The sequence below is a fragment of the Stegostoma tigrinum genome, chromosome 29 (genome assembly GCF_030684315.1).
Source record: "Stegostoma tigrinum isolate sSteTig4 chromosome 29, sSteTig4.hap1, whole genome shotgun sequence".
Taxonomy (NCBI): Eukaryota; Metazoa; Chordata; class Chondrichthyes; order Orectolobiformes; family Stegostomatidae; genus Stegostoma; species Stegostoma tigrinum.
This window is the reverse complement of record NC_081382.1, coordinates 40,007,868-40,023,167: the sequence shown is the minus strand read 5'-3', so window position 1 is coordinate 40,023,167 and position 15,300 is coordinate 40,007,868. Positions and strand designations below refer to the sequence as shown.

General features: G+C 46.0%; 1 protein-coding gene across 3 annotated transcripts in view; it reads right to left on the bottom strand.

Annotated features, from left to right (window-relative positions):
• Positions 1-15,300, bottom strand: part of col27a1b (collagen, type XXVII, alpha 1b) — a 660,800-nt gene that overhangs the window by 138,308 nt on the left and 507,192 nt on the right. For all 3 annotated transcript variants that reach the window (XM_048559048.2, XM_059638229.1, XM_048559047.2), the window contains exons 29-32: positions 12,248-12,301; positions 11,619-11,663; positions 11,445-11,489; positions 1,189-1,242 (exon numbers count right to left, since the gene is read on the bottom strand). In XM_048559048.2, coding sequence (XP_048415005.2) covers positions 1,189-1,242; positions 11,445-11,489; positions 11,619-11,663; positions 12,248-12,301 — 198 coding nt within the window. The remainder of the gene's footprint in view (positions 1-1,188; positions 1,243-11,444; positions 11,490-11,618; positions 11,664-12,247; positions 12,302-15,300) is intronic.

The window sequence follows — 15,300 nt, the reverse complement described above, 5'->3', positions numbered from 1 at the left end:
CATGGCGCAAAGGAGATGTGCACAAGACAAAAACAAATTCCACAACGACAAATGGGCAGCTAGTCAATCCGATTCTAGGGTTTAGTAACAAGGATGTGATTAATTTCTTCTGTCAGACCTCAACCAATGATCTCGAATGTGTGCACAATGATGCAGCTCCCCATGTCACTTCTGCTGTTTGAAGCTCAACCCTTTGTACCAACATGTCCAAATGAAGAATTTGGTATCGTTTGGTAAACTGGGATTCCTGGAAATAAAGGCAAAATAACGGGGGATCCGAATCAAATACAGAGACTGCTGGAGGGACTCAACAGTTCTCTATTGAGGCTGCCAGATCTGTTGAGTCTCTCCAGCATTCTCTGTATCAGGTCTGACAGAATCCATGGAGGGAGAAACAGAGTTAATGTTTCGGGTCCGGTCTGGTCTAGTCGGGTATTCTAGTATCACTGGACCCGAAACTCTGTTTCTGTCTCCATGGGCACTGCCAGACCTGTTGAGTTTCTCCAGCGTTCTCGATGCTTGCTCCTGGAGTTTGTAGTTGGCTAGGGAGAACTGTATTCCACTCAGAGGTGTTACTGTATAGATCCTATTTGAAACAGAGATCAGGCATAGGCTTATCTCTCAGTGGGTCACCAGGGTTTGGAACTCCCTTCTTGCAAAGGCAGAGAAAGCAGGGTCCTTGAATGTTTCTGAAGCAGAGGTGGATGTATGTTCTCGGTAAGAACTGGGAATGGGGAGGTGAGGGGTTTGTCAGGAATAAGAAGGAATGTGGACTCGAGGTTACAATCAGATCATATTAAATGGCAGAACAGGCTTGTGGGGCTGAGCGGCCTGGTCTATACATTCACACTGTTGCAGTTCAGAAGCTTGTACACATCTACTAATGAATTCAAGAACCGCTTCTCCCCTGCCAGTTATTAGATTTTTGAATGGGCCTCCCAAATTTAAAATTTAACATTGATCTCACTCTCTGGCAGCCACAACATTGTATTCCTCGCTCTGTTCTATTACACTAACACACTTTGTATGGTATGATCCACCTGTAAGGCACACAAAACAAAATTTTTCACTGTACATAGGCACATGTGACAATAATAAATCCAACCAAAGTTTAGAATTCAGTATGGACCTTGCCTCTCCTGATCAGGTCATTCTTTTACACATTTAACATCCTGTGAAGGTACTTACTGGCTCTCCTGTGATTCCTTTAGCTCCTGGGGCACCAGAAGGTCCAGGAATACCCTGCAACGACAGAATGGATTGAGTTCTTTGTCGACGGTCAAAGGTTGGGTAAAACTAACTAAAACAATGAAACTGCGACAGGTTTGAACAAAGTAACATTAAAATGTTAGATAACAAAGTGTGGAGCTGGACGAACACAGCAGGCCAAGCAGCATCTCAGGAGCACAAAAGCTGACGTTTCGGGCCTAGACCCTTCAGCTCTCTGATGAAGGGTCTAGGCCCGAAACGTCAGCTTTTGTGCTCCTGAGATGCTGCTTGGCCTGCTGCGTTCATCCAGCTTCACACTTTGTTATCTTGGATTCTCCAGCATCTGCAGTTCCCATCATCACTAACGTTAAAATGTTGTTTGGTTTTGAAGAAGCCCTTCCAGTTTCCACTCTAACTTCGCTTCCATGCCTGCTTTTTGTTTTGAAAACTGGCCGGATTTTCCATTCCTGTTACAGTCTTATGCACAATTCCAGTGCCAGCTACAAGATTTCGTCAGCGGCAATTTGTAGAGGGTCTCATTCACATGCTCCGTGAGGAACGGGACAGGGGCTGTTTAAAAATTAAAGCCTTTGCAAACTTGAGAACTAATGATGAGGGCATCATTAACTTGAAGGAATAAAAAGGATTATCTTGGACCAAGGACAGGATACTTGACTTCCAGGGGCTAGACTAAACAATGTTTATTATTAAGACAGAAAAGGAGAAGAAAACACATTGGCATAACTTTTCTAGTATCAGGAAACAGACAAAAAGAACACAGCACCACCATTAGTCACAATTAATTTTTTGACAGTTAGATTATTGGCATGTTAAGGGTCACGACTGCATTTTAGATTTCTGGCTTAATTCTGTCACATTAAAATAAGATCCTTTTTCTCGGTTCTTGGGATGTGAGCATTAACAGCAAAGTCAGCATGTATTGACTATTGCAAATTGCCCCTTGAGAAGGTGGGGTTGAGCCGCTTTCTTGAACCACTGCAGTCCACATGCTGTGGGTTGACCCACAGTGCCCTTAGGGAAGGAATTCTAGGATTCTGACCCAGCGACACTGAAGGAATGGCGATATATTTCCAAGTCAGGATGGTGAGTGGCTCGGAGGGGAACTTGTAGGTGGTGGCATTCCCAAGCATTTCCTTCTAGATGTTAGCAATGGAAGTTTGGAAAATGTTGGCGTAGGGTTAGCCTGTTTCTAAATGCAAATTGCACATGGCATACACTACTGCTGCTAGTGTCAGTGGTAAGGGGAGGGAATGTTTACGGTGGTGGATATGGTGCCAGTCAAGCGGCTGCTTTGTCCTGGATAGTGTTGAGCTTCTTGAGTGTTGTTGGGGGCTGCCCCCATCCAGGCAAGTGGGGAGTATTCCATCGCACTCCTGCGTTGTGCCTTGTAGATGGTGAACAGGCTTTGGGGTGGAGGTTTCAGGAAGTCTGCAGTAAGATTGCATCACTGTACTTCCATCCTGCCAAAGCACTAAAATCAAACATCTGATTAAAAGAAACAGAGAAGCACACTTCTGAATAAAGTTTATAAATAATGTGAATTTGCTTTCTTCATATTAACCTGTCCCTCCTTCTCAGAGGAAACCCACGCAGACACAGGGGAGAATGTGTAAACTCCACACAGACAGTCGACCAAGATTGGAATTGAACCTGGGTCCGTGGAAATGTGAGGCAGCAGTGCTAACCACTGAGCCCTCTCAAACCTTGTCCGATCATTGCTTCCTTAACCTTAAGTGAGCTTCCTTCTTCCTCTTGACTAGATTTCTTGGAGCTATTCCCTCTCTCCTTGCTCTCGTAAAGGAGGTGTGGTATAGACAGGACGTACAGTATAAACAGAGGTATAGTATATACTAGAGGTGCAGTATAGACAGGACGTATAGTATGGACTAGAAGCGTAGTACATATAAGAGTTGCAGTATAGACAGGAGGGGCGGTACGGACAGGAGGGGCTGTACGGACTGGAGGGGCGGTACGGACAGGAGGGGCGGTACGGACAGGAGGGGCAGTATGGACAGGAGGGGCAGTACAGATAGGAGAGGTGGCAAAGTCAGGAGGGGAGGTATGGACAGGAGGGGCGGTATGGACAGGAGGGGCAGTAGAGACGGGGGGGGCGGTACGGACAGGAGGGGCGGTATGGACAGGAGGGGCGGTATGGACAGGAGGGGCGGTAGAGACAGGAGGGGCGGTACGGACAGGAGGGGCGGTATGGACAGGAGGGGCAGTAGAGACAGGAGGGGCGGTACGGACAGGAGGGGCGGTACGGACAGGAGGGGCGGTATAGATAGCAGGGGCGGTATTGACAGGAGGGGCCGATTGGACAGGAGAGCGGTATGTTATGGGAGTTATGTTGTACAGAACAATGGTTCAGCTTCAAATGAATCAGTGATTTCATTTCCACGAGGATGAGAGGGTTTACAGAGGATGCAGAGAAACAATTGCAAGCATGGCTTCAGGAGTGAGAAACGTCAGCTCCATGGATTGGACAGGTTGAGAGTTTTCTCCTTAGAGAACAGAAGACTTGCACAACATTTGATTGAGCTGTTCAAAACTGTGAGGATTCTGGACAGGACAGATCAATACTGCTTTCAAGAAAGAGGGCACAGATTTAAGGGGAGCAGATTTAGGACTGTGTTCAGGAGGAACTTCTTCTCTCAAATGATTGTGAATCTGTGGAACTCCCTGGCCAGTGAAGCAGCTGAGGCTTCCTCATCGAATGTCTTTGAGGCAAAGATAGATAGATTTTTGAACAACAAAGGAATTAAGGGTCATGGCGAGCAGGTGGGGAAGTGGATCAGCTGTGATCTTATGGAATGGAAGAGCAGGTTTGAGATGGCCTACTAGTGCTCCAATTTCTTATGTTCTTTCCTTCTTACGTCAATGGTTAACAAAAGCAAAGGAGACATGAGGAGAAACACCATCATTCAGTGAGAGGTTAAGATCTGGAATGCAGTGCCTGAGTTTGTGGTGGAGGTAGAATGAATTTCGGGATTCATGAGCGAATTAGATTACAAAATGAAGTGGAAGAACATGCAGGATTGTACACAGAAGGCGGGAGACGGGGATGAAGTGAACTGTCTCTTCATACAGCCATGATGTACAGTACATCAGGGTGGGCAGACAAGATCTGCTGCAGTGTAATTCTGTGTAAACTGGTCACTTTCGGTTGTGGGAATTTATTAACAGAATACCAAATGTTTCCCTGCCCTGGGATATCACCGCGTAACCTTTCGCATTCCCTCGAAGATTTAGGCAAATTCGTTTAAAACGTAAACGAAAATAATTGGGGGAAAAAAAAATCTTTGCAGGTTCTCGGAGCAGTAGTTCTTTGTAGCCATCCTATAGATTAAATCACTTTGCTGTGAGGATAATCTTGATTGAAATCTAGATTCCAACATGTGAAAATATTATCCTGTTAACTCCCTCTGTATGGAACCGCTAAACAAGCAGGAGATTTAAATGTGTAGCCTCTCTCAAAGCACCAGGTTCCAGTCTCCCAAACCACTTCCCATCAATTCTGACTATACACAGTTCAATGGTCCAAACATAATATTTAAATATAAAATGGAGATGAACGAATAACATTCCAACGCACCAAACCACTTCCAATTCACTTTTCTTGGACTGAATATCGAATCCAAGCACAACATCTAACAGCAGATTCCTGATTGAAACCCAGCATACACCCCAATAATTGGATTTCGTTATCAAGATTTGAGATACATTCAATTCATTTGTGGTTTTGAACCAGAGACAGCAGAGTATTTTAGATCCCACAATAAATTCTGCATAAAACATATTAACATTTTGTTTTGCTTGGACTGAACGATGAAGAGCATTCAGAATGAATGATTTTACAAATAATGTGCTATGTACATTAATTATAAAGTTGTGTTAATTCTATTTTAAGCAGCTCTTTCAAATTCATACCTTCAAATGTACTTCATGGAATGCATTTCATTATCCATTGCTTGTTTTAATAGCGAAGGGCTTTTCGAAATATTTAAGTACCAGTAGCTGAAGTTAAAACATTCACAAAGTATTTCTCTGCTCATCTGGGAAGTGTTCTGTGTTAATCTCCGAGATGGTGAGCATTGCTGGCAGTGTCGGCATTTGTCACCCATCCCTCAATGCCCTCCAGAATATGTTAGTAAGCCTTCTTCATGAATCCCTGCAGCATTTGGAGTGTAGGTAGATGGGCCACACTGGTAGGGTGGGCGTTTCAAGGGTTTTGGCTCAGCGACACTGAGGGAACGGCGATATATTTCCAACGCAGGGTGGTGAGTGGCTTGGAGGGGAATTTCCAGGTCATAGGTTTGAGGCGAGAGGGGAAAGATTTAAAAGGGACTTAAGGGGCAACATTTTCACACAGAGGGTGGTGTGTGTGTGGAATGAGCTGCCAGAGGAAGTGGTGCAGGCTGATACAATTACAACATTTAATAGGCATCTAGATGGGCACATGAACAGGAGGGGTTTAGAGGGATATGGGCCAAATGCTTGCAAATGGGACCAGATTAATTTAGGATATCTGGTTGGTGTGGACGAGTTGTTCCGAAGGGTCTGTTTCTGAGCTGTACAGCTCTATGACTCTATAACAGCAGTGCGTAGATTTCCAATGCAGTGATCTTAAGCAGCGTTCCACTGCCTTTGCTCCTCTCAGGAGGCTAAATACAAAGATCAAACAGCATCGCCTGCTCTTCATCAAGACTGAGTTCGTTCTGTTTGACTGCTAAGGGACCTGCATTTCTAACTCTGACATACAACATTGTGCAGCAAAGCCCCAGCAATTTCCTGCCTCGCCTCTGTCAGCATTTTGGGATCGTGTCAGGGGGTATCCATCACACTGCTGACTGGTGCCTAGTAGATGATGGACAGGCTTTGTGGAAATCAGAAGGTGAGTTACGTACTGCAAGATTCTCAGCCCCGACCTGCTCTCGTAGCCTCTTTGTTTATAATGGCAGGTCCGTCAGTGATAGGTGGATTGGTGAAGGCAAGGTTAATTAGGTTTCTCCCTTCTGTTGGCCCTTTCTCCAGTTCTGAGGGACAGTCACCGGACCCAAAATGTTAACTCTGATTTTTTTCTTCACAGATGCTGCCAGACCTGCTGAGCTTTTCCAGCAACTTCTGTTTTTGTTCCTGATTTACAGCATCCGTGGTTCTTTCGGTTTCTCCCCTCTGTTGGTCTCTCGCCACAGAGGCTGCGTGCAGTCAGGCTATAACACATCCTTCAGGTCAGCACTGATGCTACTGAGCCACATTCGCTGATGGACTCTACGATCCCCCACCTGAAGTATTTCTATGCTTTTGCCACTCTCTGTGCTTCTGCCACATTAATTAGGGGGTGGGGGTTGGGTGGGTCACTGCTTCATCACCGAAGGAATGCAGTTGGTGGGAAACCAGGAGCTCCTACGATTCAACATTGAGGGCTCCCTGGATGGTTAGCCCATTGTAATGCAGTGCCTAGTGTCAGTCTGTCACTCCTGTGGGAGGGGAGACTGGTGACCCCTGATTCGCCGGGATGGGTTATTGTGGGGTTATGACTTTGCCAGGCTGTTGCTGGCAAGTCCCTGGGACGGCTTTCCCAAATCCAGCAACAGCCCCAACAAACTAGCGAAGGGGTCTCTGACCATCAGTGAGGTTGGGCCCAGTATGAATGAGGTCAGTGCGAGGGGGCCCATCCAGTTATATCCTTACGACACTTTGTCGCAGCCAGTGGTCAAATACAGCGTCTCACAAGGCCACGTAGAACACACCTCAAAGCCAACCAGACTGCTGTGGGTCACCACAGTCAGGCCAACAAAATGCTTCCAAGTTTCCTTAGTAAACCTGATGGTTCCACAGAGGAGAATGCTCAAACGTGATCTGTTGAGTGAGCTGAAGGGAGTGGGCACAGAATGAGCCAACGGTTAAACCTGGCATCACTGTGAATGGCTTAAGATCATGCTGTGAAATTGTTAACATCCTGACAGGGTATGATCCCTGCTGGCCCGAGCTGACCACTAGGAGAGCTGGCCTGGACTGACCGCTGGGTGTGAGTTGACCAGGACTAACTGCTGTGTGAAAGCTGGCCTGGACTGACCTCTGGGAGTGAGCTGGCCAGGGCTGACCGCTGGATGTGAGTTGGCCTGGGCTGACCACTGGGAGTGAGCTGGCCTGGGCTGACCGCTGGATGTGAGTTGGCCTGGGCTGACCGCTGGGAGTGAGCTGGCCTGGGCTGACCGCTGGGTGAGAGCTGACCTGGACTGACCGCTGGGTGAGAGCTGACCTGGACTGACCGCTGGGTGGCAGCTGACCTGGATTGACCGCTGGGAGTGAGCTGGCCTGGACTGACTGCTGGGTGAGAGCTGGCCTGGACTAACCGCTGGGTGAGAGTTGACCTGGGCTGACCTCTGGCAGTGAGTTGTCCTGGACTGGCCTCTGGGAGTGAGCTGGCCTGGACTGACTGCTGGGGGTGAGCTGACCTGGGGTGACCTGTGGGAGCAAGCTGGCCTGGACTGACTGCTGGGAGTGAGCTGACCAGCTTGTTGGCGATGAGCTGTGAAAGGCAGTCGCAAATGTATAGGAGTTGGGGGGGTCAGCTTGTGGCTGTACAGGACATTGGTTAGGGCTTTCTGGAATACTGTGTGCAATTTTGGTCTCCCAGTTGTAGGCAGGATGTTGTGAAACGCGAAAGGGTTCTGAAAAGATTTGCGAGGATCTTGCCAGGGTTGGAGGGTTTGAGCTACAGGGAGAGGCTATTTTCCCTAGAATGTGGGAAGCTGAGGGGTGACCTTATAGAGGTTTATACAATCATGAGGGGCACGGATAGGGTGAATAGTCAAGGTCTTTTCCTCAGGGTAGGGGAGGCCAAAACTAGAGGGCATAGATTTAAGGTGAGAGGTGAAAGACATAAAAAGGACCTAAGGGGCAACTTTTTCACACAGAGGGTGGTGCGTGTATGGAACGAGCTGCCAGAGGAAGTGGTGGAGGCTGGTACAATTACAACATTTAAAAGGCATCTGTATGGGTACATGAACAGGAAGAGATGTGGGCCGAATGTTGGCAAACGGGACTTGATTAGTTTAGGATATCTGGTCAGCATGGATGGGTTGGGCAGAAGGGTCTGTTTCTGTGCTGTGCAGCTCTATGACTCTAATGCCAGGGAGGTTGGCACGTCGCGAGGGGCAGTGAGATCAACCAATCAGAAGCTCCGCTCATGTCCGCCATGAAAGGAGAGACTGTCATTGGCTGATCACTGTTTCAGGATGGTACCATGCAACAATATAAAACTTGGCATCTTTTCCACAGTGTCAGGGATTTCAAAATGCTTCGCGGCCAATGAAACACTTCTTTAGTTCGAAGCAGGAGTGGGAATACTACAACCACTTTGTGCACAGTAATTGACTACGTGATAGTGACCCAATAATTTAGTCCAGTCCCCACTGGCTGCTGGAGACTATCGATCAGGCTGACCCTCTGATTCTCCTCAAGATAGTGCCATGTAACTTTGCTGGAGATGGCACCTCTGGCAGTGAGGCACTCCCTCACGACTGCACCAGAGTCAGCTGCGGGACTCGAACCCATGACCTTCGGTCTCAGAGGAGACAGCACTACTCCGACGCAGAGCACACACTGAAGTAACACCGTTTCACCTCTGGCCTTCACGCTCAGGGAAATATAAAACTCCCATGTTAACTGATTCGTGACACCCTCCAGCGGTCTCAGTTAAAAAAAGCTCTTTTGTTTGTCAGCTCTGCTCTCGGGAAAACTGAGTTAAAGTTGGAAAGGGGGATCTAATTTGGTGAAAAGGTATGCAGCCCTAATTTCATACCAACAGATTCTAGACCAACTTCTTCCCCACTAAGTTTACAGTATTGTCCCTCACAATGCCATACCAGGTACAGTTCTTAGATGCAAAATACTGAAATAAAGAAAAATAAAGTTACATTACCCTCCGATAATTCACCGCATAAGTTAGAAAATAAGAAAGGAAGTTAAAAGGATAAACATTGCAATCAGATAAACAGTCGTCTGAATAGACCTCTCACATTTTAAATTTAATGTTAATCTCGCTCTCTGTGCAGCTGCAACATTGTATTCCTCACTCTGTTCTACTACCCTAGTGCACGTTGTGTGGTGTGATGTGCCTGTAGTGCACGCAGCACAAAACTTTTAACTCTAACTAGATACATGTTACAACAAGAAATAAATCAAATCAAACCAAAATCAGAATTGCAAAGGAAATGAACCTAAAGCTGTCTGACTGCGAAAATTTCTAGCACACCTCAGCACTGTGCATCAGAATAATCTCAGGCTCTTCCACATCTGTCTCTGACTTGAGAGGTTGCATCTCAAGGTCAGTATGTTGATATGCCTTTAAGTGACACTACTACATCGTAGCACATGACCTAAGATCTCAGACTACATCTTATCCCAGGATCACTTGAAGCATGACACACCATTGGAAGCGTGCTGTTCTATTGTAAACTAAAGGCTTAGCAATTGCCGGATACGTAAATGCCTGAGGAATGTAATATATGTACGTAATAAGTTAATTAGAACAAACGTCTATTGGATTCTTGAATACCACAATATCCTCACCCAGTTTCTCATTATTACCAGGGCAATATAATATCTCCATATCTGGTAAAAACACCCAGACAGAAGCAAACTTATTGAGAAGCAAACACTGCACAAACACCTTGATCAAGGTGTCTGCGTAACTGTGGAACTGAGTGAATAAAGACTGTTTATCTGATTGCACCATGTATCCTTTTAACTTTTTTTCTTACTTTCTGACTGTAAGGTAATGTAACTTCATTTTTCTTTATTTCTGTATTTTGTATCAAAGAATTGTATCTAGTTTCTTTATATCTAATATAGTACCATGAAGGTAATATTATAAACTTTCCAATGTACTCCTGTACTTCTGTAGTTAAGTGTACATGATAATAAACCTAACTCAAATTCTACTGAAAATCTTAACAACCTCACACTTCCTCTGTCATTTCCAAGTCATTTTAATCCAGAATGAAGCCGGTTTTGTCCGAATACAAAATAACATGTCCTTTCTAAACACAATCAGACTGGAATTTTTTTTCCCCAGCGTTCAGAAACTGCACTTTTAAAAACCTGGTCAGTCGAATAAAATGAAAGAACTGCAGATGTTGGAAATCTGAAACATAAACAGAAATTGCTGGAGATTTCTTTAGAAGAGTCACTGGACTCAAAACATTAACTCTGTCTCTCTCTCTCTTCACAGATGTTGCCAGACCTGCTGGGTTTGTCCAGCCATTTCTGTATGTGTAACTTATACAGTGGTTTTATTTTGGCTAAAGACAGGGGTTTCAATCTCTGTTTCGAGGGTTTTTACAGAAGGGTTATTGTTACTATTTATGTAGAATTTACATAGAATCCCTACAGCTTGGAAGCATGTCATTCGGTCCATCAAGTCCACACCGGCCCTTTGGACATCATTCCATCCAGACCCTTCCCCCTATCCCTGGAAACCTGCATTTCCCAAAGCCAATCCACCCTAACCTGCACATCTTTGGAGTGTGGCAGGAAACCGGAGCACCCGGAGGAAACTCACGCAGACGCAGGGAGAATGTGCAAACTCCACACAGACAGTCATAGAGAGATATTCAGCATGGAAACAAACCCTTTGGTCCAACTAGTCCACACCGACCAGATATCCGATACTAATCTAGTCCCATTTGCCAGCATTTGGCCCATATCCCTGTAAACCCTCCCCGTTCATGTACCCATCCAGATGCCTTTTAAATGTTGTAATTGTACCAGCCTCCACCACTTCCTCTGGCAGCTTGTTCTGTACACATACCACCCTCTGCGTGAGAAAGTTACCCCTTAGGTCCCCTTTATATCTTTCCCCTCTCACCTTAAACCTATGTCGTGTAGTCACCTGAGAGTGGAATCGAACCCGGGTCCTTGGTGCTGTGAGGCAGCAGTGCTAGCCACTGAGCCACCGTGCAGCCTAACAGTATACCTAATAGTACATTACTGTTATATTGTTACTGTTCTAATGTATATTGTATTGATGTTGGATAATGTTGTCATATATTATGAATTATATTATATTACTGTTATATGAGATTGTATTGTTATTGCTGATTAAGTCCAGGTTATTAGTTCAAAACATAACATACAAAAGCTTTTTCATGAAAAGCTGGCACCAACATGTGGGCCGAATGGCCTCTGGTGTTCACTTCATGACTTACCGGGAAGCCTGTGGCTCCTGTTTCCCCTGGTTCCCCTCTTTTACCCTGTAAATAGAGGTCAGGGTTTAATAATGTGACTCATACTTTAAAGTGCTGGCCAGACATAAAATTGCATGTTTTGAATAAATATTGAAACAAAAATAATACTGGGCTTCTTTTTTTGCTTTCACGTACCCTCTGTCCATCTGGTCCAGGCCGGCCTGGTTTCCCTGGAGATCCCTATTATTAAACAGAGTTAAAATAATTTCTTGAGGCAACAAGAACATGGACTGTTCCAAAATGACCTAGTGCTCTATTTATACAGGAACCCAAAGTCAGGAACCAATGGACTGAATAGACAAGCTCTTTTTGTTTAGGTTAACCCTCATTACCAGTGTTGGCATTATGCACAGATTAGAGTGCACCCAACTACCTGCGGGAATTAAATGCTCAGTCCAATAAATTTTACTAGTTATTCTGGAAACTGTAAATAAAGCTGAGATTCAAATTGCAACCTGGTCAGTGATGGATAACATCTTTTGGAGAAAGTCAATGCCTAAATCCCCTTTGCTTCACCCGGTACCACTCAACATCTTCAGCAGACCCTTTCAAACTGGATCTCAGCCTCCGAGCTGCTGTACTGAAAACTTTAGCAGACTACTTCCCTCTGAAGCTGACATGTAAAAACCTACTTGGGCAAACGATTGACCTTTTAGTAACTCCGCCCTGAGGTTCGATGACGAGAACGGACAATTTCTCGACATCATGAAACGAAGGGACGCTGCTTCAGAGCTCAGCTCCTGACTTCTCCCGCGGTTACGTACCTTGGTACCTGTTGGACCGGGCTCCCCTGTCAGACCATCAGAACCTCGTGCACCCTGAAACACAGAGCAGACCATTTGAACAGCAGGTGTCTCTCTCGCACTTCTTCCAACTTTTAGCTTCAGCAGAGAGTCAGTGCTGAACCATGATCCCTTCCTTTATTCCTTCCTGTGTCCTTACTTCTGCAATTTTCTGGCTTGCTCGTTGTCTAATTTAGTGCTCTGCTTTCTAGGATCCTTCCTCCCCTGTAGCATTCCGTTAATATTCAAAAATAAAACTTTATGGGCTGTCTGAGTGATGAAGTGTTTTAAAGACATCTTCCAAAGATTCACATCAAATTAAGAAATATGCACATTAGTGTGCTTGCTGAACTCTCTGTGGCTTGCTAGTTCAGATAGTACCTATTCTAATATCCCGGGGTTGTTAGTTGCAAATGACATTGATAATTCTGCAGATAATTTTACATTTAGTGCCTGGAAAGTTCAAACAAATTTGCAAACTTTGACTAAACGACCACAGGGTCACCTTCAGTTCCTCTGCTGCCTGGCTTCCCAGCAAATATTCGGTATTATTTAGGTTACAGAGAAAGACAGGTGCAGTTTCACTTCTTGAATGTTGCTGAAAAGGGAAACATGTTTCAAAGCTTTTTGTCTTGCACTCATCAGGACACATGCAAGAATGCCAAACCCCAAATGATCACAGCAATTTATGCTGCATCCCTGGACAACAGGGATTGGTCAGCATCTGGCCAATGAGAAAGTCATGAAGAACTGCAGGCTCCTGGGCAATTCAAAAAAGGTGCAAGGTTTGAAAACGGTCCTTTTGTTTGATTGAACTGGATGATATATAGTTATTTACGTCTTACAGTCAATAATACAGTAAAACACAGTGAAAAGCTTCAACCGTTGCCACAATCCAGTGCCATTTTGAATGCTTTAAGAATAGACAGGTATAACTGTACCATCCCTGCCATGAGTCCTGAGCCTGCTGCCCTACGACATCTGACCCCCACACCTCCTCTTTCGCCTCGGGCCCACTGTTTTGGACCTGTCAATGTAGGAGTCCACATTCTGAAGGTGCCATATCTTCGCTGCTGGGCTTACTTTACCAGCCACTGCCAAAGCCACTACCTGTGCTGAGCCCACCCTTGCTCAGCAACCAGGAATTCCCAGCTCCGGGCCAACCGAAACCAGGAACTGCCGCCAACGCCTCATCAATAACCAGGAATCCCTGGCTCCGGGGCCGACAGTGACCACAACCAGGAGTCCTTGCCTCTGGGGCCAACCGTGACCACAACCAGGAATCCCTGCCTCTGGGACCTACCGTGACCACAACCAGGAGTCCCTGCCTCTGGGGCCTACAGTGATCACAACCAGGAGTCACTAGCTCCAGGGCCTACTGTGACCACAACCAGGAGTCCCTGCCCCTGGGGCCTACCGTGACCACAACTGGAACTCACCCCTCTAGGATTCTCAGTCGATTTTTAGTGCCTTCTCCTGAGTTTGAAATGGGCAGGGGTCAGAGATTCACACTCTGTGGGAAACAGTCACTCACCTCAGATTTTTCCTCAGGCCAGGCAACTGTTTTTAAAATTCATTCACAGGATGAGTGCGTTGCTGGCCAGGTCAGCAATTATTGTCCATCCCTAATTGCCCAGAGGGCAGTTAAGAGCCAATCATGTTGCTGTGGATCTGGAGTCACATGTAGGCCAGATCAGGTAAGGATGACAATTGACAATTGGCAACAGTTTCATGGCTATCATTGGACTGAATTCCAGATTTTTATTGAAATCAAATTCCACCTTTGCCCCATGGTGGGATTTGAACCCAGGTCCACAGAACATTACCTGAGTCTCTGAATTAACAGGTTGGATCATACCACTAGGCCAATATTACCCCCCCAGGGCCTCCAATTAATTGCAGCATCTTGCCACCTTCTCAGGGTTTAACTGGGGTGGGTCAAACAACTTAAATAATAAAGATGGGAAGTTCTCACCATCCAATCAAAGATGGGCAGGCTCTCAGATTTGGAAGGTCAACTGGAGGTCTTGCAGCTTGTTCATCAGGTGCAATGGATTGTGAGCCAGATACAAAATGGAGGCCTTCATCCATTTTTATTGCCATATGGGTGTTTCAGGAAAGCACTCATTGCTCATTTGTACCTGAAGCTGGAATTCTGGGGCTGCTCAGTTATTTCAGAAAGCTGTTTATCACTGTGGGTCTGGAGTCACATGTCAGCTATCCTAGAGGGACACGAGGAAACAAGGTATGTTCCTACAACATTTGATGATTGTTGCCATGGCCACCATCAGCAAGGCTAGCTTTCAGCTCAAGATTTTATGAGTTGAATTTAAATTCTATTAACTGTGGCGGGATTTGAAACCATGACCTTAGAACATCAAGATAACAAAGTGTGAAGCTGGATGAGCACAGCAGGCCAAGCGGCATCTCAGGAGCACAAAAGCTGACGATTCGGGCCTAGACCCTTCGGTCTAGGCCCGAAACGTCAGCTTTTGTGCTCCTGAGATGCTGCTGGGCCTGCTGTGTTCATCCAGCCTCACACTTTGTTGAATTGGATTCTCCAGCATCTGCAGTTCCCATTATCACCTCAGAACATCAGCCTGGCTCTTGAGATGACTAGGCCAATGACAATACCATCAGCCCGCTATCATCTCAATTACAGTGGCCTTTGCTGTATGACTACAGTGTTGGTGCTGAATTGTCTAAAGGGAGGGTCTTCTGCTCCTACACAGGCAAGGAGAGCTGCCCAGTGCCCAGACATCACCTGTATCTCAGGGAAGCTTCCTGCGGGCAGCTAAACAGCCTCACTGCCACCTCTCTGAACCTGGAGGCTGACCAGACAACCTCAGTCATTCTCACTTCAACAGGTCATCAGCAGGACTTCAGCCTGCCAACCAGCTCACTCTTTGGTCACTCCCATGCACTGCCTTCTGCGGTATGGGCTGTTGGCAGGGGTGGGCGGAGAAGGGGGGCGCACACAGAAGGAACTCAGGGAAAGGCAAGCAAGCTAGTGATGGGAATGTTAACCACAGGCA